The sequence below is a fragment of the Prionailurus bengalensis genome, chromosome B2 (assembly GCF_016509475.1).
Source record: "Prionailurus bengalensis isolate Pbe53 chromosome B2, Fcat_Pben_1.1_paternal_pri, whole genome shotgun sequence".
NCBI classification, from domain to species: Eukaryota; Metazoa; Chordata; class Mammalia; order Carnivora; family Felidae; genus Prionailurus; species Prionailurus bengalensis.
This window is the reverse complement of record NC_057349.1, coordinates 130410730-130436921: the sequence shown is the minus strand read 5'-3', so window position 1 is coordinate 130436921 and position 26192 is coordinate 130410730. Positions and strand designations below refer to the sequence as shown.

The 26192-nt window shown below is 38.1% G+C and overlaps 1 protein-coding gene across 6 annotated transcripts in view; it reads right to left on the bottom strand.

The window, feature by feature from the left end:
- The window catches only part of UTRN (utrophin), a 478053-nt gene that overhangs the window by 231297 nt on the left and 220564 nt on the right, over positions 1 to 26192 (bottom strand). For all 6 annotated transcript variants that reach the window (XM_043592533.1, XM_043592535.1, XM_043592534.1 and 3 more), the window contains exons 48-50: positions 22545 to 22750; positions 20366 to 20520; positions 5949 to 6138 (exon numbers count right to left, since the gene is read on the bottom strand). In XM_043592533.1, the coding sequence (XP_043448468.1) occupies positions 5949 to 6138; positions 20366 to 20520; positions 22545 to 22750 (551 nt within the window). The remainder of the gene's footprint in view (positions 1 to 5948; positions 6139 to 20365; positions 20521 to 22544; positions 22751 to 26192) is intronic.

Sequence of the window (26192 nt, the reverse complement as noted above, 5' to 3'; positions counted from 1 at the left end):
GCCCATACATTAAGTGCTATAAATCACCTCCAGACAGGTCTCAGAACAAGATCATCTAAAACAAAACGAAACAAAAAATGCCTGTGGGGAGGGGGGGGGGTATGTGGCTTTACCTACAGCACCCTAAAAGCAGTGTCGTCCGTGGGCTCTCTGATGCTTGCCTAGGAGAAAAGCCACTAGAAACTGAATTTCTAATGTTAGGTTAGGACTTCTCTAATTAAACAGTAAAGTTAATAAAATTTTTAAAAAGTCTGTAACTGACTGCTAACATTCTAAATTACCACGTTTCCCCTTAGACAGCATCTTCGTGATCTCATTTTATTTGCCATAAAGCTGTTTTAATTTTATGAGTAAGAAATATAAAACATGATTATACGATATAAAAACACAGGACAGAATTTGGGGGTTTTATATGTATGTGTATATGGGAGATGTGTTTTCCACTGCAGCTTGGATACTATTACAAATATCAATTGGGGTAAAGTACCCTTAGGAAATGAGCAAAATCACCCAGAATGATTAAATGACTGGGTCAAGGGGCACAGCCAGAAATAGAAGACAGACGTTTCTCATTATCAGTGTCCTGCTCAAACTAATAACCCAGGTAAGGCTGCTATTTCTCTAATGTTGTCACGGTTCTTTGAAAGAAATACAGTGTTGAAAGTATTTGTTTCTCTTCTTTTACTTTGTCTGCTTTCTCAGCCCTTCATGTTATAGCATGATTGAAAGTCCTATATTGGGTCTTACAGAGTTGTTGTGTTTATCAAGCAGTGTTTTTGTGTATTTTTCTGCTTCTGCTTGTGTATTTTTTTCCCTGCAGGTCTATACTGAGAACCTCTACTGCCTCCCTCTGGATAGGCTAACAACATCAAAATATCTCTACAAAGCCAGAATCGGAAGAGGCAGTCAATTAATGATGTAATTAAAAATATTAAGTTATCATACAAATATACAGAACCAGAAAGGAGATTTGTGATTATTTAGGGGCAGGGGGTTAGAGGGTTGGTAATGGGGGATTGATAGCTAAGTGGCCTGTGATTTCTTTTTGGGATGAGGAAAATGTTTGATTGTAGTGATTGTTACATACCTTTCGCACTTAAAAACAACTGACCTGTACACTTCAAATGGACGGATTGTGTGAAACGTGGAATTATATGTCATAAAGCTGCTATCAAAAAAAAATATATGAAGTTGTAATTCCTGTCCCTGAACCAGCAGATAAAGTTTGCACAACAGAGGTATATCACCCCCGCCCCCCCAAACACAATGCTGGCTATGGAGCTGGGTACCAGGGAAGATCGGCAACAATCTAAATCATCAAAGTCTGCACCTATGGAGTGAGAGGATGAAAATTAGGCTGAAAGAAAACACAGGAGATGAAAATATAATAATCCGAAAACACATCTTGTGCGAGAGCAAAAACAGCCACCCACTTATTGTAAGAACAACCCAGAAAGGCAGCAGGGCAGCAGGATTTTCTCCAGGAAAGAATCAGATTAGCTCTATTAATTGGTTACTGCCAAAATGTAAAGCTTATATTTTGAAATATAATTAAAATGATAATAATATCCTAGAATGTAGACAGGAAAATTCAGAATAAATGCATTTGAACGAACAGATAAACTGATAGGGAAGCCAATAGTAGGCTTTCATTCCAAAGGGGGGAAAAAAAGTTTCTGCACTTTAGCCAAATTCCCTCACCTAAACATAGAAACACAGCAACTGCTGCATACTGGGGCATCTCCTCCTGGATGTTACTCACAAACCTTATTTCAACATAGTCCAAATGAAACGTAGCATTCCTTCACACTCCACACCAACTTGCACCCTTGCCCTGACTTGTTCTTTCCTTCTATTCCTCATCTCAGGCTCTAATCCCACCTGGCAATCTTCTCCCTCTCTACCATACTATCGAGACATTAGGTCTATTCCCCCTGTGATTGCCTCATTTCTGGTCATAATCACCTCTCACCAGATGGCTGCAAGACTATCTTACCAGACCTCATGCACTGCTATTAACCTTGCCCAGTTCAAACCCATTCCTCGCAATGCCATCAGCTAGAGTCCTATAAAACACAAATCCCCTTGCATCACCCTCTTGCTCAACAACACTCTTCAATGACTTCTCCCTGTTGCCACTGGGTTACGATATAAAAAACAGCAACTCGAGGGGCGCCTGGGTGGCTCAGTTGGCTGAGCGTCGGACTTCGGCTCAGGTCATGATCTCGCGATCCGTGAGTTCGAGCCCCGCGTGGGGCTCTGTGCTGACCACTCAGAGCCTGGAGCCTGCTTCGGATTCTGTGTCTCTCTCTCTCTCTGACCCTCCCCCGTTCATGCTCTGTCTCTCTCTCTCTCAAAAATAAAATAAAAAAAACAAAAACAAAAAAAAAAACAGCAACTCGAACAAGACCCTCTGTGACCTGAACCACTCAGAAACTCAGAGCTTCTCTCTCCAAAGGACTGGGTTTTCTCTTGCCAGCTCTGCTGAGGAGTAAAGCCTTACTGCCTTGCAGTCAGGCAATGAAACATAAATACATAAATCCAAATGGTCATCCATCCTTAACAGAAATGGCATGTATCATAGCATACTCCCAGAAATGAATCTTCATCTTCCATTGTGCTTCTAAACTATCGTTTATCAAAATTCACCCAAAATTACCTTAAGATGAATACAGAATAAGCTTCTTCATCTTCATGAAATACTCCTCTATCTCTGTATCCAGCTGTCATGACACACGGAGCAAGTACAAACAGCGAGTGTGACATGTAAGCAGTTCTACATACACCCCTTGTGCACAGGGCACACATACGCCAAGGCCCTCATTCCACCTTTTTTAGCACACCCCTAAACCGCCCACCCACCCCCACCACCACCATGCCACCAGAAAATGCATTTTATAATTTCAGGCGCTTTTGTTTGTACATTTATTTTCTTCAACAAACATCTTTTCCTTCCCAAAAAAGTTTGCATTTTCATTCTCTATTCACTCCCACAAAAGGACGAGTCACCAGCACAAAAAGTCACAGGATAATTTAAGTTCTCTCATCTCAGGAATACTAAGCAAAAGGTACTAAGTCTCTACATGCATCTACTTATAAGGTGCCAAAAATAAAGCCATAGCATTTTTTTAATAAAATAGAGAGGATGTTTTAAAATGAAGATCATTTTGGGGCACCTGGGCAGCTCAGTCGGTTGAGCATCTGACTTCACCTCAGGTCACGATCTCAGGATTTGTGAGTTCGAGCCCTGGATCAGGCTCTAAGCTGATAGCTCAGAGCCTGGAGCCTGCTTCAGATTCTGTCTCTCTCTCTCTCCCTGCCCCTCCTCTATTTGTGCTCTTGCTCTCTCTCTCAAAAATAAATAAATACACAGAAAACAATATTTTTAATAAATAAAATAAAATGAAGATCATTTTTAAAAGGAGCAAGGCAGTGAAAAATCATGCAAGTTACTATCATGGGAAATACCCTAAACAAAAACAAATACATGTGTTTATCCTTAGACAAAGACACTGTAACAGGCTCTTAATAAATGCCCCTCTTTAATACTTCTTAGGAGTCACAACATTAAATTTCAGCAACATTAAATTATTTTCGAGAGACATTTACTACACATGCCATAATTTCAGTCAGCAAGCTTTCTTTCTTGATGCTGGTTGCCAGAAGACAAGCCATCTTAGGCTTAGTTATTTTTATTTGGAAAGATTTTCAGCATCTTCATTTACATTTATTTCCTCAGTTTCGAGTATTCGTTAAGTATTGAGAAGAATTTTGGCTATGGTAAAAATATATCCCAAGATAAACTGTGCCAGAAGACATTATCAACCTTTAAAATAGGTCTGTTTTGGGGCGCCTGGGTGGCGCAGTCGGTTAAGCGTCCGACTTCAGCCAGGTCACGATCTCGTGGTCCGTGAGTTTGAGCCCCGCGTCAGGCTCTAGGCTGATGGCTCAGAGCCTGGAGCCTGTTTCAGATTCTGTGTCTCCCTCTCTCTCTGCCCCTCCCCCGTTCATGCTCGGTCTCTCTCTGTCCCAAAAATAAATAAAAACGTTGAAAAAAAAATTTTAAATAGGTCTGTTTTGCTGATCTTCATCATCAAGGTTCACGTCAAGCCTCCTTCACTCATTGTCTATACACTGTTGCAGCCTCAAATGCACAGCCTGGTGTCTTTTGAATTTAACACCATTACGTAAAGGAAGCATCCGTGAGCATTTATAAGTCTGGCTTCCGGTTGTTTAAATATAAAAAATAATATATTCTAGCATCTGCCTACAGTTAGAGCCCTCTCTAACCCCCTGAAAAAGAGATGATAGCTAAATATTTTATCAAATAACATGTATAGTGTTTTCCTCAGATTCTAGATGGTAAGACAAAAGGACATATTTAACCTCGATAGTTGCTCAGTCACCCTCATTACCAAGTCACAAGTGTATTATGCAATGAATAGAAAGTAAGAAGTAATGTAATTAAACATGGATTTTCATTAAACTAATCTTGAGGACTCCACCATTAAAATACCCTAATAGTCTTTACATATGGGAACAAGTTACAAAGAAGTCTATTCCTGAAAGGTCCTTTTAAAAACATAATTTATAACTTTTTAGTGAAAATAATTTCAAATGTAGAGAAAATTTGTAATAGGAACAATTATGGGGGGCCTGGGTGGCTCAGTCGGTTAAGCGTCCAACTTCGGCTCAGGTCATGATCTCGCGGTCCGTGGGTTCAAGCCCCGCGTCAGGCTCTGTGCTGACAGCTCAGAGCCTGGAGCCTGTTTCAGATTCTGTGTCTCCCTCTTTCTCTGACCCTCCCTTGTTCATGCTCTCTCTCTGTCTGTCTCAAAAATAAATAAATGTTAAAAAAAAAAAAAAGAATAAGAACAATTCCCAGAAAGCTACTGTACCCTTTAACCAGATTTGTATATTTGTGAACATTCTGATATTTCAAGGGAAAAGAATTCTAAGAAAATACTCAAAAAGATCATCACACTGAATTTCATAAGGGTGAAGTTAGGGTCCACAGGAAGTGGTCAGTATTTACCTAGAATGTACACGTATGACACTAGGTAGGCAACAATATGGAGTAACATAATGTCTGCCCTTGAGGAGCCAAGTGATCAGCCAGGACAGGACGGACATGCCTCAGATGGCACCGAGCCATGAGTTCACAAGCATATCAGAAATAATACCTGTCAGAATGACGTGAGACTGACAAGACATAAAGAAATATGCAGATGTGAAACTGGTAGACAAGCAGACTTCTCCATTAAAATAGGTTTTCACACCAAGTCCTAAATGAGAAGGCCTGTGATTGGCCGGATTAGGTCATTCTATACAAAGATGGTAAATTCAAGGGCACTGAAGCAGTTGTACTTGAGGGCAGAGGAAAGATACAGATGTGCTACGTGACATTTCTCATAAACTTTTGTAAAGGAAAGATTTTGTGTTAGCATGTTTCGTAGAGGAGAGACAGTTGAACCTCAGACTCCATATACAATCATAGTATCGAGCTAATGACATAAAAGTAATAATGTTCTTAGGCCTAATGTTCATAGTTGTAAATTAAGCCACAGAGCCTTTGCAGCTTTTATATTAAGTACTTTAAAATAAATGGAGAAAGAAACAACTTCATATTAAAAGGAGGTGCCCTTATAATTTAGGATTCAATAAGGCTAAGTGTAATAGGGCTTAAAATGACAAAAACAGAACAGTTCTGAGTCTGTTAGTCTAAATAAACAATTATTACTCCCATAAAACAGGGTTTTCCTCTATTATTAAGTAAAAGTATTTTTATAGATCTTATTTCCAGAAACCAATTATTCACAGGGGAGCATGGATCTCCTAACAGAATTAAGTAACAACCTCACCTTTTAATGGTAATAAATTTGCATGCAGCTGCATCAAAAGAGCGCAGTAAAAATAAAAGCACTAGGTGCAGTGTCCCGTGCACTTGCCTGCATCTGCTGTGCGAGCTCCCTGGCCAAGCCGCTGTCCTGAAGAGCATTCTCCCGCTGAGAGGCATCTGCAAGCACGTTCACTGTGGTCTCTGCTTCTTGTATCCACTTCAGGAAGTTCTCCAGATCCCTACGAGAGGCCTGCACTGTCCTCAGTTCAGCTTCCAAGGCGCTCTGTCTGTCGCCAACGCTGCAAGTAACAACACGACACACACGTTTCCATGACTTTCGGTGTGACAGTCCGGACCGTGCAACCCCGAAAAACACATTAACAGCTTCCGAGGAACCTTTATTATTTAAGTGCCTAATGTAACTGGGATATTTATTGATCTGTGTATCTTGAATAATTCTGAATGAGAGGAGTGATGTGAATAGTGAGAAGAGGGAGAGAGACATATAAATATGAACAAAATAACACCCATATCATAAAATAATCTTGACTCCATTTTACAACTCCTAGTTGTATATTAAGTTATTCCCTGATATTTTATTTCAATACCTTAGCATAATGCCTAACACTCAAAGGAAGTATCAATAAATATTCATGCAACAAGTGACTAAATGAATTCTAGGAAGCAGGAAAATCTGAAGAAATATGATAAAATGAAAATGATTTTAAGGGCTTACTTTACATATTTTAAAACAACTCAAATCAATACAAATTGGTTCTTTAAACTGATTTAATAGTATTACATTTGGAAAACATTGGAAAATCAAGCTTCTATAAACCCTTCATTAAACCGAAGTCAAAACTAATACATAGAACTATCATGGAGTTTCAGTCCATGGAATGTATCTGGGGCAACTACGTGGCTCAGTTGGTTAAGCATCCGACTCTTGATTTCATCTCAGGTCATGATCTCATGGTTCATGAGGCTTAACCTTGCATCAGGCTCTGCGCTGACAGCGTGGAGCCTGCTTGGGATTCTCTCTTTCTCCTCTTTCTCTCTGCCCCTCCCTCACTTGTGATCACTCACGCATTCTCTCTCTCTCTTTCAAAATAAATAAATTTAAACATTTAAGAGATATACATTCCTGTATATTCAACCTTTAAAACTTTTTATGCCTCAAAGCTCCATAATAAGAAAAAAAAAATGCTAAAAGTGGATACTAACAATTACACCCTAAGTGTTTAAACCCAAGGGAACTGAAGACATATATCTACACTTGCACACAAATTTTCATATAGCATCATTATTTCTGATAGCCAAATGGTAGAATCAACCCAAATGTCTATCAATAGAGAAATGGATAGATAAAATGTAGTATACATGTAGTATATACTCAAGCATAAAAAGGAGTGAAATAGTGATAGACGCTATAACATGTATCAACCTTGAAAGTATGCCAAGTGGAAGAAGCCAGACATAAGAGGCTACATATTGTGTGATTCCATTCATGTTTATATGAAATTTCCAAAAGAGGTAAATCCACACAGAATGAAGAGAGATTAGTTGTTGCCTAGGACTGGAGAAGAAGGCAATGTGGATTGACTGCTAATGGGTATTGTGTTTCTCTTTGGGGTGATAAAATGTTCTGAAATTAAGAGTATTGTTGTGGTTGCACAACATAGTGAATATGCTAAAAATCACTGAGTTGTACACTTTAAAAGAGTTAATTTCATGGTATGTGAACTATATAACAATAAAAAAAATCAGTATGTGTAATATAATCTCATTTATATTTATATATATTTTCTACCCCATCCACTCATCTATCCATACATCATGCATCCATCCATCTGTCTTATATACAGGACTGTCTGTATATTTAGATAAAAGGATAAATGCCTGTAATGTTAATATTAAAACAGTTATTTCTAGGTGCTGGGATTTAAGGTGGTTCACTTTCCTGTGTGTACTTTTCTGTAGTCTTTGATTTTACAATGAACATCAATCTTCACACATCAATAAACAAATTCTTAAATGAATGGGTAAAAGATTTAAACAGGCCATCACAGAAGATACATGGATGGTAAATAAGCGCATACTCATCATCAGTACTCATCAGAGAAATGTAAATTCAAGCCACAATGAGACATTAGAATGGCTTTAGAAAATTATTATACTAAGTACTGGGGAAAATGTAGAGTAACTGCCACACTCATACATTGCAAATGGGAGTGCAAAATGGTACCGCCATCGAAAAACAGTTTGACAGCTTTTTTAATAAAGTTAACCAGGTACTCAAGAACAATCTAGCAATCCTATGCCCAAGTATTTACTCAAAAGAAATGAAAACATATATTCACACAGAATCCATATCCAAATCTTTGAGGCAGCTTTATTCATAATGGCCCCGAACAGGTAATCACCCAAATATCATCAGGTGGTAAATAGATAAACTGTGGTGTATGCATACAATGGAATACTACTCAACAATAAACTGATAGATGCAACAACATGGATGGAATCTCAAATGCATTCTGCTAGGTCAAAAAAGCCAGGCACGAAAGCTTTATGTTCCCATTCATAAGCCATTCTAGAAAGTCATCAACCTCATCTGAGCATTTACCTACTAAACAGTCTCCAGTAGTGTTTGGTTGCCTAGAATAAACCCAAATTGCTTTTCCTGAAACTCAATGTCCTCCACAATCTGTCACGAATTCACTTTTCTAGCTTACTCCCTAGTTCTCTCCAAAACTCTCTTCAGATCAACATGGTATGCTCCTATTGTTCTAGGATATTCTTAATACTGTGTCCACCCAAAAACTTCATATCCACATAAAAATGTCCTTCTAACCACCTCCACTTATCAAAATCATGTCAATTCTTTCAGGGGTAAGGACCACCTTCTTCAGAACATCCCAGCCCAATTAGATTTCCTTGCTTTAAGTTCATAAAAGTCACTGCTCCTCTTTATCCAGAAAGTAATCACATGGGGGCCCCTGGGTGGCTCAGTCAGTTGAGTGTCAGCCTCTTGATTTCAACTCAGGTCATGTGCAGGATTGTGGGACTGAGCTCCATGAACTGTGTGCTGAGTGTGGAGCCTGTTTAAGACATTCTCTCTCCCTCTCTCTCTCTCTCTCTTTTTCTTCCCTCCCCCTCCCACACCCACCCCTCTCCCCTGCTAACGCAGCTCTCTCGGAAAAAAAAAAAAAAAAAGCTTTAAAAAACATGGATCCTGGAAAAGCCCTTGGATTGTGATCTTGTTACACACTTAAATTTTACTTTGTATTACATGTATTTGTTTTCTGTCCTCCTGTTCTGTAGACTCACTATGGGCAGAAGGACTCTTGTATATCTCCATATTTCTCAGAGTCCTTATAACAGTATTATAATAAGTATTTATAGGAAAAGGACAATCAAGATTGTAAATCAGGAAAAAAATATATATATAAGAAGCAAAAAACAGGGGAGCCAAGAGAGGGAGAAGCAAACAGGCCTTCGTGCTAATGGTGAGAAGAGATCTCAAAAGAGACAGCCAATGAATTGGGTCAGATGAGGGCTATGTTTTTTTGTTTTAACTAGATGGAACTAACAAAGGATACATTCGGACAAAACAAGGAAATACCCAAAAGAGAAAAGAAAAACACGCGCACACACACACAAAAAAAGACAAACCCACATTAGATCCATGAAATAGGAATTCCAAACTAGGAGAAAAGCACAGAAAATCCTCAGGATTATGGCCCAGAAAGTATGTCTACAGAAGAAATGTCTCTAAGTAAAAATATTAGAAGTAATAGACCGCTTACTATGATCGACTTTGTGAGAAATTATACTGTCAGGTCATTGACAAATGTGGGAAGAATTAGTAATAGGTACAAAGGAACCTAAGTACATAAAAGCAAGGCAATTATTAATTTCAGATGAAAAAAACAAGAAGAAAAATTATAATAAACTTCAGTGCTTGGCTGTTGATGATGTTTAGACACACATAACAGTGTCAACACAGAATAACTGTTTATCTAAAACTTCAGCATTAAGGGGCCTTTGGGTGGCTCAGTCTGTTAAGCAACTGGCTCTTGGTTTTGGCTCAGGTCACAATCTCACAGTTCATGGGTTCAAGCCCCGCATCAGGATCTGCACTGACAGTGCACGGCCTGCTTGGGATTCTCGCTCCCTCTCTCTCTGCCTCTTCCCCACTTGGGTGTTCTCTCTTTCTCTTTCTCTTTCTCTCTCTTAAAATAAATAAACATTTAAAAAATTTAAAAAAAATTAAGAATAAAAATAAAAATTCAGCAATGAGATGATATAGCCACTGTGGAAAACAGTATGGTGATTCCTCAACAAATTGAAAATAGAATTAACATATGATCTATCAATTCTGCTGTTGTGGATACACCCAGAAGAATTGAAAGCAGCATCTTGAAAACATTTGCCCCCCATGTTCACAGCAGCATAATTCACAATAAGTAAAATGTGGAAGCAACCCAAGTGTCCATCAACTGATGTATGGATAAGTAAAATGTAATATATACATACAAGGGAACATTATTAAGCCCTAAAAAGGAAAGAAATTCTGACATATGCTACAACATGGATGAACCTTCAGCACATTATACTAAGTGAAATAAGTTAGTCACAAAAACACAGATACTGTATAATTTCACTTACATGATGTACTTAGAATAGTCAAATCTAAACAGAAAGTAAAATGGTGGTTGCCAGGAATGGGAGAAAGAAAGAATGGGGAGTTATCGTTTAATGAGCACAGAGTTTTCACTCTGCAAGATGAAAAGAGTTATGGGCATGGTCAGTGGTGATGGCTGCACAATGGCATGAATATTTAATACCACTGAACTATAGACTTAAAAATAGTTAAGATGGCAAATTTTATGTTATGCATATTTTACCACAATAAAAATAAAGTGAAAAAAAATTCAATGATGACGAAGGGAAGAGAACAGTGGCATGAGAAAGCTATGCCCTATGTATTTACCAGAATAGGATATCAATAGACAATGTCTAATATTAATGTATTGGAAGATAATGGTATACTCATTTTATTTAGAATATGGAAATGTATAAATGACATAAGGAGAAGCCAAAAGAAGATAAAGTAGTTGCTCCTGGGGGGGGGGGGGGGGGGGGGGGGGGGGGGGAGGAACCATGGTGAACAGTGAGAGAACCACTATATTTTGTAATACACCTTTAAGTACTTCTAATTTTTTAAAACATATGTATATATTTCTTTACTTTTTATTAAAAAAATTTTTTTTAATGTTCATTTATTTTTGAGAGAGAGACAGAGACAGTGTAAGCAGGGGAGGGGTAGAGAGAGAGGGAGACACAGAATCCGAAGCAGGCTCCAGGCTCTGAGCCGTCAGCACAGAGCCTGATGCAGGCCTTGAACCCACGAGCTGTGAGATCACGACCCGAGCCAAAGTCGGACGCTCAACCGACTGAGCCATCCAGGCGCCCCTATTTCATTACTTTTTAAATTTTAGAAGTTACCCACTAGAATTTGGGTGGTTGGCAGTACTGATGTTGTTTAATCTTCCACCCAGTTTTTAAAACATCAACAGAGGGGCGCCTGGGTGGCTCAGTTGGTTAAGCGGCCGACTTCGGCTCAGGTCATGATCTCACGGTCCGTGAGTTCGAGCCCCACGTCGGGTTCTGTGCTGACAGCTCAGAGCCTGGAGCCTGTTTCGGATTCTGTGTCTCCCTCTCTCTGACCCTCTCCCGTTCATGCTCGGTCTCTCTCTGTCTCAAAAATAAATAAATGTTAAAAAAAATTTAAAAATAAATTAAAAAAAATAAAAAATAAAACAGCAACAGAAAAACTATTACGAATAACCAAATAAAGGCAGTACCAAAAAGGTACTAAAAAGCAAAAAATTACAGGAGTACACACATGCAATTAGTTGACCATGAGTAGGCACCTCTTAACACTCACGTAAAATTAATGACTATAAAATTTGATGAAGTCAAATGTTTTAATTTTACAGAATCATTATCATTTATTTTGAAGAATATTCACATGTACATAATAGGTTATGTGGCAAACAGCTAATGTAAAAACAGATTATAGATTAGCTCTATTAAATCTTAAGAATGCCCAGCCTAGAAAAAAGGATGCAAATGTCTGAGAATCCAATGGGTTTATTTATTTCCCTTTAAAAATGAACCAATCACTAATCCTTGGTCCAGAGCTTTAGTGTTTACATTCTTTACCTTAAATATCCTTCATCCCCACCCCCATTTCCAGTCACCTTCCCCTCCCCCCAGAACTTGGTGCAGACACCTGCAATGAAGTGCAGGCACTTTGTCCCACACAATCACATGATGTCCTTTACCCTGGCTGTTAGTGTGCCCTTTCTGCTATGACAAATCTCCACAAACTCAACGGCTTCGAGCCACCTGAGTTTATTACCTCACAGTTCTGTCAGGTAGTTTCTGAAATAGAGAGCCCCAGACTTAAAATCAAGTTGTCAGCAAGGCCACATTCCTTGGTGAAGGCCCTAGAGATAGTCCTGTTTCCTTGTCATTTCCAGCTTCTGGCTGGAGATCACCCATATTCCTTGGCTCCTGACCCCTTCCTCCATCTTTACTTTCATGAAGACGCATGTCATAGAACGGGGTCCACTCAGATGATCCAAGATAATCTCCCTACCCGGGAAGACATTCTGCCACTTATCACATCTCCAATCATGACCAAAAGTGACTATTTTGTTGTCTGTGTGAAGCTTCTGGATCATCAGCACACCTGGTACCTCCAAGGCCTACACACAGTAGCAATTCCAGTATGCACTGAATACATTAATACAAAAACAGAAATAATGTCTCCCATCCTGTAATAATTGACGGACAAAATGAGGTATATATACATAAATGTATCAATAAAGTAAAAAAAATAAAGTTAAAGAAATATAAAAATAAAGACTCAATAAATAACATTTTCCCTAGTCTTGTATATGAATTTAGTGAAACACTGGGAAATTAATTTGCTTACAGCATGCAAATGTGCAATTTAATCATAAATGTCCCAGAGAATTTTTTCAAGCTCACATATATCTGGGTGTCAGATTTTTTTTATCATGAATGTAATCAATTATTAAAAATAATGAACATACTAGGAACTAAACTCTATAGCAGTCCAAATTGTCTTCATATTATTATAATAAATATACATTTTAAAACTTGTAATCATAGTGTGCATTAACTTATAGTCTGATTTTTAAATATAATTTCACATGCAATTTAAAATAGAATATAACTCAAAGGTAACATATCACCCATTTTGTTCTTCTTTTAAAATGAGATCCAGTGGTAAGTATGGTATACTGGACACTACAAGAACTTTTTATCCATTTTTAAGGAATTACACATGATTTATCATACTATCATAAGGCCAAAATAATTGCTCAAATGAAAGTCTCAGGAATATGTATGCACACTTCATCACACAAGTTAATAAATTACCTTTAATGCCATTTGTTCATTGCTCTCAGAAAACCAACTAATTCTACCACCTCTGACATTCACTAACTATATGGCTTCGGATAAATCACTTCATATCTCCAATTTTTTTTCTATCCTTTAAAGTAATTTGCCTCACCTAGATGAGGAAAGGACCCATCTCAGAGTCTCCAGAGGTCCTTTTATTTTAATTTTTATTTATTTTGAGAGAGAGGGACAGAGAACGCACATGTGCACATGCGTGGGGGAGGAACAGAGAGAGGGAGAGAAAGAATCCCAAGCAGGCTATATGCTCAGCACAAAGCCCAATGCAGGACTCCTTCCTATGACCCTGAGATTGTGACCTGAACTGAAATCAAGAGTTAGACATTTGGGGTGCCTGGGTGGCTCAGTCGGTTAAGCGGCCGACTTCGGCTCAGGTCATGATCTCGCGGTCCGTGAGTTCGAGCCCCGCGTCGGGCTCTGTGCTGACAGCTCAGAGCCTGGAGCCTGTTTCAGATTCTGTGTCTCCCTCTCTCTGACCCTCCCCTGTTCATGCTCTGTCTCTCCCTGTCTCAAAAATAAATAAAACGTTAAAAAAAAAAAAGAGTTAGACATTTAACTGACTGAGTCACCCAGGTGCCCGACCAGGGGTCCTTTTAAAACTACATAATCCATCACAGAGATTATAGAAGAGACTCTCCATTCTCGCCCCCATCCCTAGCTTCAAGTCCAGCATCATCAAGAATCACTGCATGTAAATGAAATGTAACTGACGAGGATACATGAGTGTTGTGTAGGCAGCAAAAAGGTTGGAAAGAACTCATGTGCAAGTTCTGAAGAGCACATCGGCACTGAACTGGCATTGGTCTACAATTCTCAGTGAAGAGTGTATATCTGGCAGTTCAGGTTTGCTACATCTTAAGAAAAGATCAGAAGAGCCAGAAGAGGTTCTGAGAAGTGTAATGAGAGAATATAGGGGCAGGAGCACTATTATAGGAGAAAAAAAAAAAGGCAGGGGGGATTTCAAGTTTAGGACACTGTGGCTACTAGACAAAGGTAGAGAAAATTTTTTAAAATCTTTAAATTTTTTTAAAATAGTTTTTAGCCTATAAAGAATAAAGGATAGCCTGAAAGCCTAAAAGATAACAATATTTGAAGTTTAGAAGGGTAACTTTAGCAGAAACAAGAATTTTTACTTCAAACAGAAGTAACAGACTATAGAATTCTTTGGGACAAGTAATGGTGCAGACTGAACATATAAATAGCTTCTCATAAAAGATTTGAGGAATCCATGGGTAACAGATTTATAATAGTTTATATTTAAGGGAACTGGGATTTTTAAAAGGTAAACTCAGCTTTTGGAAGAGATTTCTGCTATAAAAGCAGCTATATTCTACAAAATAGCTTATGGTTATTTTGCAGCCTAACAAAACATGGCCACCCATATAACTGACTTTTCAAATGTTACTTTAAAGACGTTAAACAATACTTTGATAAATTAAGCTACAAGACATATTATTTAATCAAGTGTACATGTGGTTATAATTGGGTCAAAAGAGTGAATACAACTAAATATGTCTCTTTTTTTTTTTTTTACTTTAATGGAAAAGAATACCTTAAGAAACCCACAGGTATGTGTTGCTAAGTTCTGCTATACTTAAAAAGTGACCTTTACAGTTACATGAGATTTAAATATATTTATCTCCTTTGAGAGGAAAATAGTGGCAACAGTAGTTTGAGTGGCATGTAGAAAACTTACAATGAAACAATTCTTTAAGCTTTTCAATGGATACTTTCATAAGGTAATTTTGTTCTTTGGTAAATAAAATAACATTTCGCTAAAAAATGTATTAAAGCACACTTTGGGGAAATGCAGTTGATTTAATGAAGAATTAGTCTCTACAGACATACCCCACAATCTATTGTCTTTTGGTGACCAGTCTTTGTTACACAGAGATTGGGTCATCATCAAGCATTGAAATATTCACTCCATGGGATTTAAGGAGACTATTCTAAGCTGCTAATGCCATACCAATTGGGAAGCTCAAGAAAGGAGCCCCCACTGGCCCCACCCCCACTCGATGATGCCTGCCATTGACCTTGTACAACCCAAAGGAGTTGCTCTCCCTAGGGCTGCTGCAGCCAGCAAGTAAATAGCTAAGACCAAAGAACTATTTCTGTGACAGAATTTATATCACCACATCCTGTTTCCCTTTTAGCTAAATCACTACCAAATATCCAGTCTTCATTACCCAGCCAATATAGGACTTAACTCCAATACTACTCTGCACCTTCCCCAGTCAACCCCAACTCACCCCCAAAACCCTTCTTCTATTACATCCAGAAATCTCTTCTATGATCAGCAGACCACAGATCAACCCCTTCATCTTAAGGGAAATTGGCTTCCTTAGGAACATCAGTTCCTCTGGAAAATTTTAATGGCATTTTTTTCTTTCTCCTCACAGATCCTATATGCTTCAGGGTGAGTAATTGGAATAAGGGTCCTCTTCCTTGCTTTCCATTGCCACTTCCAGGAAAATACTGTTTCTCTCATCTTCCAGGCAAAACCTTACTCTTTCAAAGCACAAGGCATTTACCCATTATGTTCATATAATGACCTCCAGGCCCATGGTCACTGCATACTGGTTAAAAGGGTTGCTCCCTACCTCAACAGGTAAGTAGTGTCTGAAATTCAATTTAAGATCTGCCTGCTGAGCCACAGGCTCTAGTGGGGGCTGTATCACCCAGCGAAAGAGACATCTTACCCGTGATTATGGACTGAGAGCAATCTCCATCTCACTACTTTACAAGCCCCTCCCTCTCCCCTGCAACCTATGTACCACCTGCATTCCTTCTACTTGCCTCTGAGTACATGAGCAGTGCTAAAGAACACGGTAACAGGGCTATCCTCCCTTTACGTTTATTACGACCAACCACAAAGAGGCAGTCATCTCTGCCCAGCAATACTAAAGTTCCCCCAGGAAGCTCTCTGCCCCACCCAACCCAGATGCTGACATTACCTGTGGTCCTCTCCAAATCTCTCAGTCCCACCTCCAACCTCACTGATGGCATATTCATGGATCACAAAGAGAGTAGGCTCATTGCACAGCATCTTCCATCTTCCCAGCACATCGTGATTAATGATGTATAAGATGGTCCTTATAGCACAAAAGGATATTGTCTCATTTCCTTTACACTATTTCAACGTAGATCACTAGGTGTGTGTATGGGTATGCATGTAGGCAAGTATATGTGTACATATACATACACATATACATACATATATATATATATATATATATATATATATATATATATACACACATATACATATACATAGGCACTCTAGGGCTAAACACCATTTCAGACCCAAATCAGACATCCACAGTTCAAAAGTTACTATGAGCACATTTCAACTCACACTATAATCTCAACTTACACTAAAAAAAAAATTTGTTAATTGCCATTAAGAGATACAAGAGGAAAACAATTTCACAGATGAAAAGAGCAATGATCAATCCATGTCCGTTAGTTAAAGACATTAGAAACAGGCCTGTTGTTTGCAGAATCCAACATAGTGGGAGCTAGCTGTGTTTCAGAATTAAGAATTTTCTGTACAATAAAAAATTATTATTATGAATGTATCTGTATGACATATTACCCCCAAGTAGGGTCTGAGGCAGCAAACACATTAATATTTCTGCAGCTAGGAACAAGGCTATTTATACTAAGCAGGACAAATAAAGGCTATAATAAACAGCCTCATGTCAATTCAAAGCTTTCCGTTATCAGAGCATATTGCATTTTGGCATTGTAGATAAGGGACTGAGGCCCTATAACTGTGAATGGCCAAATTACTTAGGCCAATTGCAATTCACACAAAACATTTCCTTTGAAAGCTGATATTAAACCTCACACATTATGCCACAATGACAGTATTCCATGAGCAAGTATAATAACCCCTCACCTCCCTCCCCGAATTTGGCTGACAATGACGCATATACAGAGTATGGCTTCGAGATAAGAGGAGAGCCCTTGTATAAACCCTCTCAGCGACCACTGCAGAGGGCACAATGGCCACATACTGGAGAGTGTTACATTATTCATCGGCAGAGGCCCCTGTATCGTTAATCAGATCTGGTTTCTAAACTCAACACAGATAAGAAACAGTAAGTGGAATCACAGACAGATCCGAGAGGCGGGTACACAGAGCAGTCACAGCAATAGCTGACATTCCTATAACAAGGAAGAAGAACAAAATTATTCTTAAAGAAGGTAAGCCTGACTGCACAGTCAAAAAGGTCTGGATACCAGTCTCAGTTCTGCTTTTAAGAGCTGTGTGATCTCGGGTGTTCCTTAACTTTCCTCTGCTTCAGTCTATTCATCGACATGGCATTGATGAAAACGCAGCCTGTCTCCTGTGGCTTGCAGATTAAATAAAATAATGCATGTGAACAGATTAGCACAGATCCTGACAATGGGAAGACACCCAATAAAATTTATACACTAAAAATAAAGCAGAAGATCTTACAAAGTACAGTAGCCTGAATAAATTTACTACCAACTCTTCAGAACTCAGAGCATGAAGAACATTATCATACCTTAGTATAGAAAATTATCATCTTGGCTCTGCCATGTGACTTTGAACATGTCATTTAACTTCTCAGAGCCTGAGAGCATTACACTGGACCACACATTCTCAGTGGAGGTGAAAAGTGGTTCTTTGGTGGGGCAGGGGCAGGGAGGGGAGTGGAAAAATGTACCCTTTTTATGTATAAAGCACAACTATAAAGTACAGAAAGATATACAGTATACCCATGGTATTAAAATTTCATGGGAGTGGGGATCTCACAAGGCTCTCTGAGAGTTGATAATATAAAAACATCGAGAAACACTGGCTTAAATGAACTGTAAGATTGTATACAGCCCTTAAAGTTCTTTAATTCTACCTATCACAGTAAGAACGCCAAGGATTTTTTTTAAATGTTTGTTGTAAGTTTATATATTTTGTTTAAGGCAAGGAAAGATTTGTATATTCTAGAAAGGCCTCCAATTAAAACAGTTAAAAACTGTAAGTGTCACTGTTTAGAAGGGAAAATTCTAGAAATACATAGAAACCCCAGCTGTCATTCAGGAAAGGATCCTGTGAGCTACAGTTTTGTTGTATTTTCCCTGCTTTATAGATAGTAATATACCTAAATCGTGTCTAAATATTAATGTTGATGTATTTCCCTCCAAAATGCAGTAAGAAAATACAATAAGGACAATGACTTGTAACTTCCATAAAATTGGAACGCTGTGCTTGTCTTAGCTCTGATAAATGAAAGATCACCTTGGAATATAATTCATTTTTAATTGCCTCTTCCATCTAATCTAACTACTGCTGTAGGCTGTCTTAAAATATTTACAAAGTAAAAGCAAAAAAAAAAAAAAAAAAGAATCGGAGGTGCTAAATAAAGCAGGCTTCACATTCCTAAGTGATCAGTGTTTTTGGTATCGTTTACAACAAAAACAAAGTCATAATTCTTACATATGGATTTTTGGAGACACACAGATAAAGTATGCTTAAGGACTATCTTAGTGTTAAAGCTGGGTTTTTAAATTGAGATATAATTGACATATCATATTGCGTTAGTTTTAGGAAAGCGCCCTAAGGTATAAACCATAGTAATTTGATGCAAGTATATATTGCAAAATGATTAACACAGTAAATTTAATTAACATCTATCACCACACAGGGTTACACATTTTTTTGTTCTTGTGCTGAGAACTCTTAAAACCTACTTGGTAATATTCGAACATACATAACATTCGAATATACATTCGAATAATATTTGAATATACAGTATGGTTAACTATGGATGCCATGCAGTCCCCAGGACTTATTTATCCTATAGTTGTTTTTAATTCACCCTCTTCCCTGCCCTACTTTTGGGATCCTTACTACATCCAAGTAACCAATTACAACAAAAGACAACAGATGTACTAAAATGCTAGAAAGGGCAGCGTTATAGCTATCTTCGGCTTTAACTACTCTGAAGTTTTGTATCTGCTATCTTAGTCTTATTTCCTCCAGAATCCTAGGTATGTGTAGCAACATATATATTCACACTCATATACTGGCTTTCAATTCTTTACTTTGAGTTTCCTAAAAATCTACTTTGAAGACTCCAAAAATGACATTGTAAAAATGCATAAAACACCTCCACGTCAAACTGTTATTAAATGCTTGGACATACTTTATTACCAATAACTTGTATCATAAGGTGTTCTAATATCATCCATTTTACTCACTGCAAAATAAAATGTGTTTTGATACAAATTAGCTTTCAGGCAGTTGGTTGTATTTGAATATATAAAGATGTGTGTGAGAGCCTAATTTTATTAGACACAGGCATTCCCAGTACCATGCAGGAAGTAAACGCTTTTTCCTGATGATCAATATAAGTATGCTATCTTAAAGAGACTCTAACCACTGCTTACAGTTCCTCAGACCCTAGGTGTTCAACTGACAGGAAAATCTCTCTTATAAACACATATACTATTTTAGATTCTTCCAAATATACTGGCTTGACAGAGTAATGGAATGAAAATAGATTAGCTGAAGCCCTAAATATACATAGCATGTTTCAGAAGCCTGGTGTTGGATCCGTGTGTTCTCAGCCTCAACTGAGGATGACCTGGCCAAAGAGTGCAATATTTTAATTACAATTAGGGGTGATATTACCCTAATGCATCTGTAAATACCGAACTGGTCCTTACCACCAGAGTACTACAGGATGTATTCCAGGTAATGCTGGGAGGCCGAGGAAAATCAGAGCACATAAAATGATCTATGGCAACATTTAGCCTCACTCAAGGAGAACCCCATTGCAGAAATTCAAGTAGATAATGTATAAATATACCTTCTGTACTACGTGTGAAAATAGTAACTCGGCACAGTACAAAAATTTGTTAAAAGTAATAAGATCTACTTCTAGTAGTCCCATATTTGGCATGTTTCCATGAGAAAGCCAAAGCAACTAAATTCTCACCTCTACATGCATTTACCTGCCAGGCCCTTAGTGTTACCTTTGTTTGAGGTTGATCCATGATGTTTTTAAGTACTCGGTGGTTTCCTTCACATTCCTGGTGTCATCACTACCATATTCCTCCAGCAGCTTCTGCAGGACATTATCGAACGCCATTACAATACCATCGCCAGGATCCAGTTCTTGAAGCAATATCTAAGGTGTAATTGTAGGTGTAATGATTAGCCTTGGTCACTCGGTAACTAGTATGACCTAAACACTCATCCTCCCCGTAGGTTTTGACATGTTTTAGACACAAATATCAAAAGAAAAAAGCAAATTATGAGACGAACTCTTGAACATAAGCTTAATTAAAAGTAAGTCTAGGGGCGCCTGGGTGGCGCAGTCGGTTAAGCGTCCAACTTCAGCCAGGTCACGATCTCGCGGTCTGTGAGTTCGAGCCCCGCGTCGGGCTCTGGGCTGATGGCTCAGAGCCTGGAGCCTGTTTCCGATTCTGTGTCTCCCTCTCTCTCTGCCCCTCCCCCGTTCATGCTCTGTCTCTCTCTGTCCCAAAAATAAATAAACGTTGAAAAAAAAAAAAAGTAATTCTGGAAGTGAAAAGGCAAATGTCTAGGAAATGATCAAGTACATAGCAGATGATATTACAAGACTCTTTTTTTCTTCTCTGAGATATTTTACTTCCTCAAACCATTTATCTTTTCCATTTGTTCTGCTATATACCTGATCCTTATAGCAACGTGAATCATACAGGAATAAACTTACTATAGAGTTCTTCTACATACTGGCAGAAATGAAAAGGGCCAACAACATGGAAGTCTTCTGTGCCCCTGGATCACTCTGTGTGTTGACAAAGTTAACTGCTTGGGTGGATCAAGGAGTCAAGCGAGGTTTACTGAGAGTTGCTTAAATAACTACACGGATGCTGAGTGTGTCCACATGCACTGGGTTTCCACCTCTCAGAACCCCCGGACCTAGATACTCCCCATGAAATCCAAATGACAGAGGAATGTTCCTATAATGCTTTTTATAGCAACTGGCAAAAAAAATCACCCTAAAGTTGAAGCAGAAAAGAGCCACACTATTGTTTAGAAAGGAATATTTTTAATATCTGCTGATTGAAGCATTGGTATCATTTTTTATTTCAGTCAGCTTTGCTGACTATTATACTGGAGTCATTTAATTAAAACAATCTGCAGATATCATAAACACACAAAACAATCCACAAAATCAGGACACCCGGCCACTTGACTTCTAAATTGTAACTGTGGAAAGTCTACAAGTGTGAAGAATAAATACATGTTCTCAGGTTTTATATTTTCTTTCCCACATATTCTTTATTATATCTTTATTATATTCTTCACAAATGTACACTGTCATCTTAAGTTACCTGAAGGGCAAAGAAACGTTATACCAAAATATAACCTAACACCTATAACCCCCAATCCAAGAATATTTTCTTTTTTAAAAATGTTTATTTACTTATTTTTGAGAGAGAGAGGGAGTAGGAGTGAGTGGGGGGAGGGGCAGAGAGAGGGAGAGAGAGAATCCCAAGCAGGTTCCAGGCTATCAGTGCAGAGTCTGATGCAGGGCTTGACCTCACAAACAGTGAAATCATGACCTGAACCAAAACCAAGAGGTGGACACTTAACACACTGAGCTACCCAGGTGCCCCAAATATTTTCTATAATTATAGAGAGAATACAAAATAGCACTTTAAAAATACCATTAATGTTCGATGTTGTCAACTTTATATTCAAACCAATCACAAAAAGTCACCTATTCTTATGATATAGATAAAACAGTTGGTTATAAAGGTACTGAAAGAAACTACACTCGTTACCTGATTTGGTCACTATGGTAGCCTCAAATGAAGATCTCAGAGAATTTCATAAATAAAAATAACCTTCAGGGTAGACATGGAAGGGGGTAAAAGGAGGGGGGTTCCTATCTTTCTAGATGCTGGTTCATGGTTTTGTTCCGTTTGCATAGAATCAGTGAGGGATAAATCTGGCATACAGGTACATTTCTATCTGTTATGCCTTCCAATTTTTTTCAAAAACCTTCCTGGTCAAATTTTTTAATATAAATTTAGATGTATATTCTAAGCACTTGTGAAAACATCATGACAAGGGTCCCCAAAATTACAGTTCATGATGGAACAAAAAAGTGCATCCAACAAACTGATAATGCAAAAAAAAAAAAAAATCTATGAGTCTTACTTGATTATCAGAAATTTGCTTGATGAGTGGATCCCTTCGAGCTTGTTGGAGAATGTAGAGTCGAGCCTCATATTTTCTCATGAGCTCCTCGGTTTCTTCCCTGTGATCATCCCACTGAAGACTGTCGATAATCATGTCCTCCAGCTGCTGCTGTCTTAACTCGACACCATGCTGAGTGCTATCCCACTGGTTCTTGACCTTTTCCACTGGAGGAGACATTATAAAAATAATCCCAGAAAGTAACTTTCAGTAAAGGGGAAAAATACCTGATACCAAGTCTATCATAAGTAAGGTTATAAATAGAAAAGAAAAAGAAGGCAAATTGGTACATACATCTTAGGGGAATTTTTTTGAGTTTATTTATTTATTTTTGAGAGAGACAGAGAGAGTGAGGGTGGGGCAGAGAGAGAGAGAGAGAGAGAGAGAGAGAGAGAGAGAGAATTCCAAGCAGGCTCCACACTGTCAGCACAGAGCCCAATGTAGGGCTCAATCCCATGAACCATGAGATCATGACCTGAACCAATATCAAGAGTCAGACACTTAACCGACTGAGGCACCCAGATGCCCCTAAATTCTATTTTATTTATTTATTTAATTACTTACTTATTTTTAAATCTTTTTCTAAATTTATTTTGAGAGAGAGAGAGAGAGAGAGAAAGACAGCTGGGGAGGGGCAGACAGAGGGAATCCCAAGCAGGCTCCACTCTGTCAGCTCAGAGCCCGATGAAGGGCTCTAACTCACAAACTGTGAGATCATGACCTGAGCCAAAATCAAGAGTTGGACGCTTAACGGACTGGTGCCCCTCTAAATTCTATTTTAAATGGGGTGCCTGGGTGGTTCAGTTGGTTGAACGTCCAACTTCAGCTCAGGTCATGATCTCATGGCTTGTGAGTTCGAGCCCCACGTTGGGCTCTGAGCTGATAGCTCAGAGCGTGGAGCCTGCTTTGGATTCTGCGTCTACCTCTCTGCCCCTTCCTTGCTCACGCTCTGTCTCTCTCTCTCTCTCTCTCTCTCTCAAGAATAAATAAAAACAGGGGCGCCTGGGTGGCTCAGTCGGTTAAGCGTCCGACTTTGGCTCAGGTCGTGATCTTGCAGTCCATGAGTTCAAGCCCTGCATCGGGCTCTGTGCTGACAGCTCAGAACCTGGAGGCTGCTTCTGAATCTGTGTCTCCGTCTCTCTCTGGCCCTCCCCCCATTCATGCTCTGTTTCTGTCTCAAAAATAAATAAACATTAAAAAAATTTTTTTAAATAAAAAAAGAATAAATAAAAACATTAAAAAATTTTGTTTAAAAATAAATAAAATAAATAAATTCTATTTTTAATGCACTGAAATAGCTCACAATAAAAATAACAACTATTTTAAATGGATAAACCAAAAATTTTAAAGAAAGTAAATTCCTATCTAATTTATATTCACAGAATCTGGTTTAATAAAGGTAGAGTTTAACAATACTCTATGACAGAACTGTAAGACACAGATGTAGTCACTTGTCATCTTCAAAGGAGATGCTCTAAGGCTGTCAGGATTTTGAAAGGAAATAATCTATTTAAGAATACTTTTCATATTTGTTTTACTGTAGCATGAAAGAAAGTACTTTTATATGTTCAAGAAAAACACCAAGAGCAAATTAGATTCAAGTTCTATGTCCCCAGTAGCTCTTTACCATAAAAAAATTGACACTAGATCTTGTCCTCTTTCTTTTTTAATATCTCTTTCTATTTCTTTTTCTCCTCTGTTCTCCACCCTTTTTCTCCCCTACCCTCTCTCCTCTTCTCATTTTTAACAAGGGACGAAGGAAAGAGAGATCTAATGAAACAAACTTTTGATGAATTACTTTATGGGTAGTTCATGACCTTGAACTGAGGCACTAGTAAACAGTAGCTTCGAATAACTTCAACAACCCATTGATCGTAAGTAGGTGGGACATCAAAAATGTCTAGAAGATGCTTTGGATGTCACACAGAGTGCAGAGCACTCTGGTTAAATACCAGGCCTACAAGAGCTTAACCACAAAATAATATTGCAGTTAAGGCATAATGGGACCTTCTGGTAAAATTTCTTGGGATAACAGGGTTACAGCAAGCCATAAGAGCTATCATTTTTAATAGTGTTCAGAAAACTGGAAATTATACTTACGTTTAATAATTTCTAAAAATTGTTCAATGAAATTATCTGTTTTAAGCTGTCTTCTTTAACAGTTTAAATAAATTGCCTAAGTTTTTTACTTCAAGAGAGAACAAATTCATCATAATGTTCTACTTGTCAGTTAAAAAGTTACATAAAGTACTTACGATCAACTCTATTACTAATAGAATCCTTTAATAGTGAACAAATAACATGAAAGACATCAAGTGACAGCAAATATCACAGGTTTATCATTAAGCAAATTGTTCTATTCTTTGTGAATAAGTGTTAAAAGCAGGTTATTATAGGCAGTACACTCCTACTGAGCTTTTTTTTTTCCATAGAATGAATAATGACAAAGATCATGTAGGCTCTATGCAAATAAAAAAAAAGGAGAAAAAAACAAAGAGAGGGAGTTAAATTAGAAAGGGAAGCTACTCAGAAAGAGAAAAGTCTTGTCAAACAACCTTAAAAGAAACAGTGGACAAATAGGAGGGGGTGGGGGAAACATAAGATGTGGATAAAACAAAATGGAGAAGACTTTGTAAATAGTTTGGGGTCACTGAGGCAGAGAAGCTCTCCTGCCACGTGATAGGAAACAAGATCACTCCAGAGTTTCAACAGAGACCCGAGCAATCCATCAATTGGGAAAAAAAAGAAAAAAAAAAAAAAACATGGAGAAAGAAAGAAAATGGCTTATGCAGTAAAAATAAACCAACACTGTGACAAAGTTCTCTGCTAACTCCTCTGTTCCACTAATGTTGCCGCAGCCACGTTTATTTTGAAATCAAAACACACTTTTCATGGGAGGAAGCGTTGACTTGCTTTGCCTCAGAAAATATTAGACAAGGTAATAAAGTAACTTTCAGTTTATGTTCTGCCCCAAATATTTATGAAGTCCTTACTTTGTATTGAACACTGTAGGAGGCCCAGGGCCAGAAAGATGAATATTTACTGTCTATGGAAAGGAGAGAGAATTAAAATAATTGTGAGATCTACAAGGACATTATCAGGCAAAAGGCCACAGCAGAAACTAAAGATAGAAAATACAGTTCTCCAGGGACTACTAGAGGGTAGGGAAGACATCACATAGGGGGTGACATTTTAGCTGCTGCATAGAATTTCACTGGGGAAGAAAAGGCCGAGAGGAAAAAAAAAATAATAATAATGTGAATAAAGGCAAGGAGACTAGGAACTTCCAGGATGTTTTAAAGAATATCTACAATATGGAATAGTTACAGTGGGTGGAAGGCGGTATGGGAGAGGGGATGATGAAAGCAGACAGTGACTATCCCTACATGACATTCTTGAGAATTTAGACTGTTTTATATGCTCTACAGATTTCACAGATGCTTATTTTAAGCCAGAAAGCAAATGAAACAGGGATCTTTGCTGTGGTGTTTGTATGTTTATTTTTTTGTTTTGTTTTATTTTGCTTTTAACTAAATTATTCCCAAATTAGTATCCGGCCCACAGGTACATGGTAGTTGCTCAATAAATTCTTTTTGGAATGAATTTGAA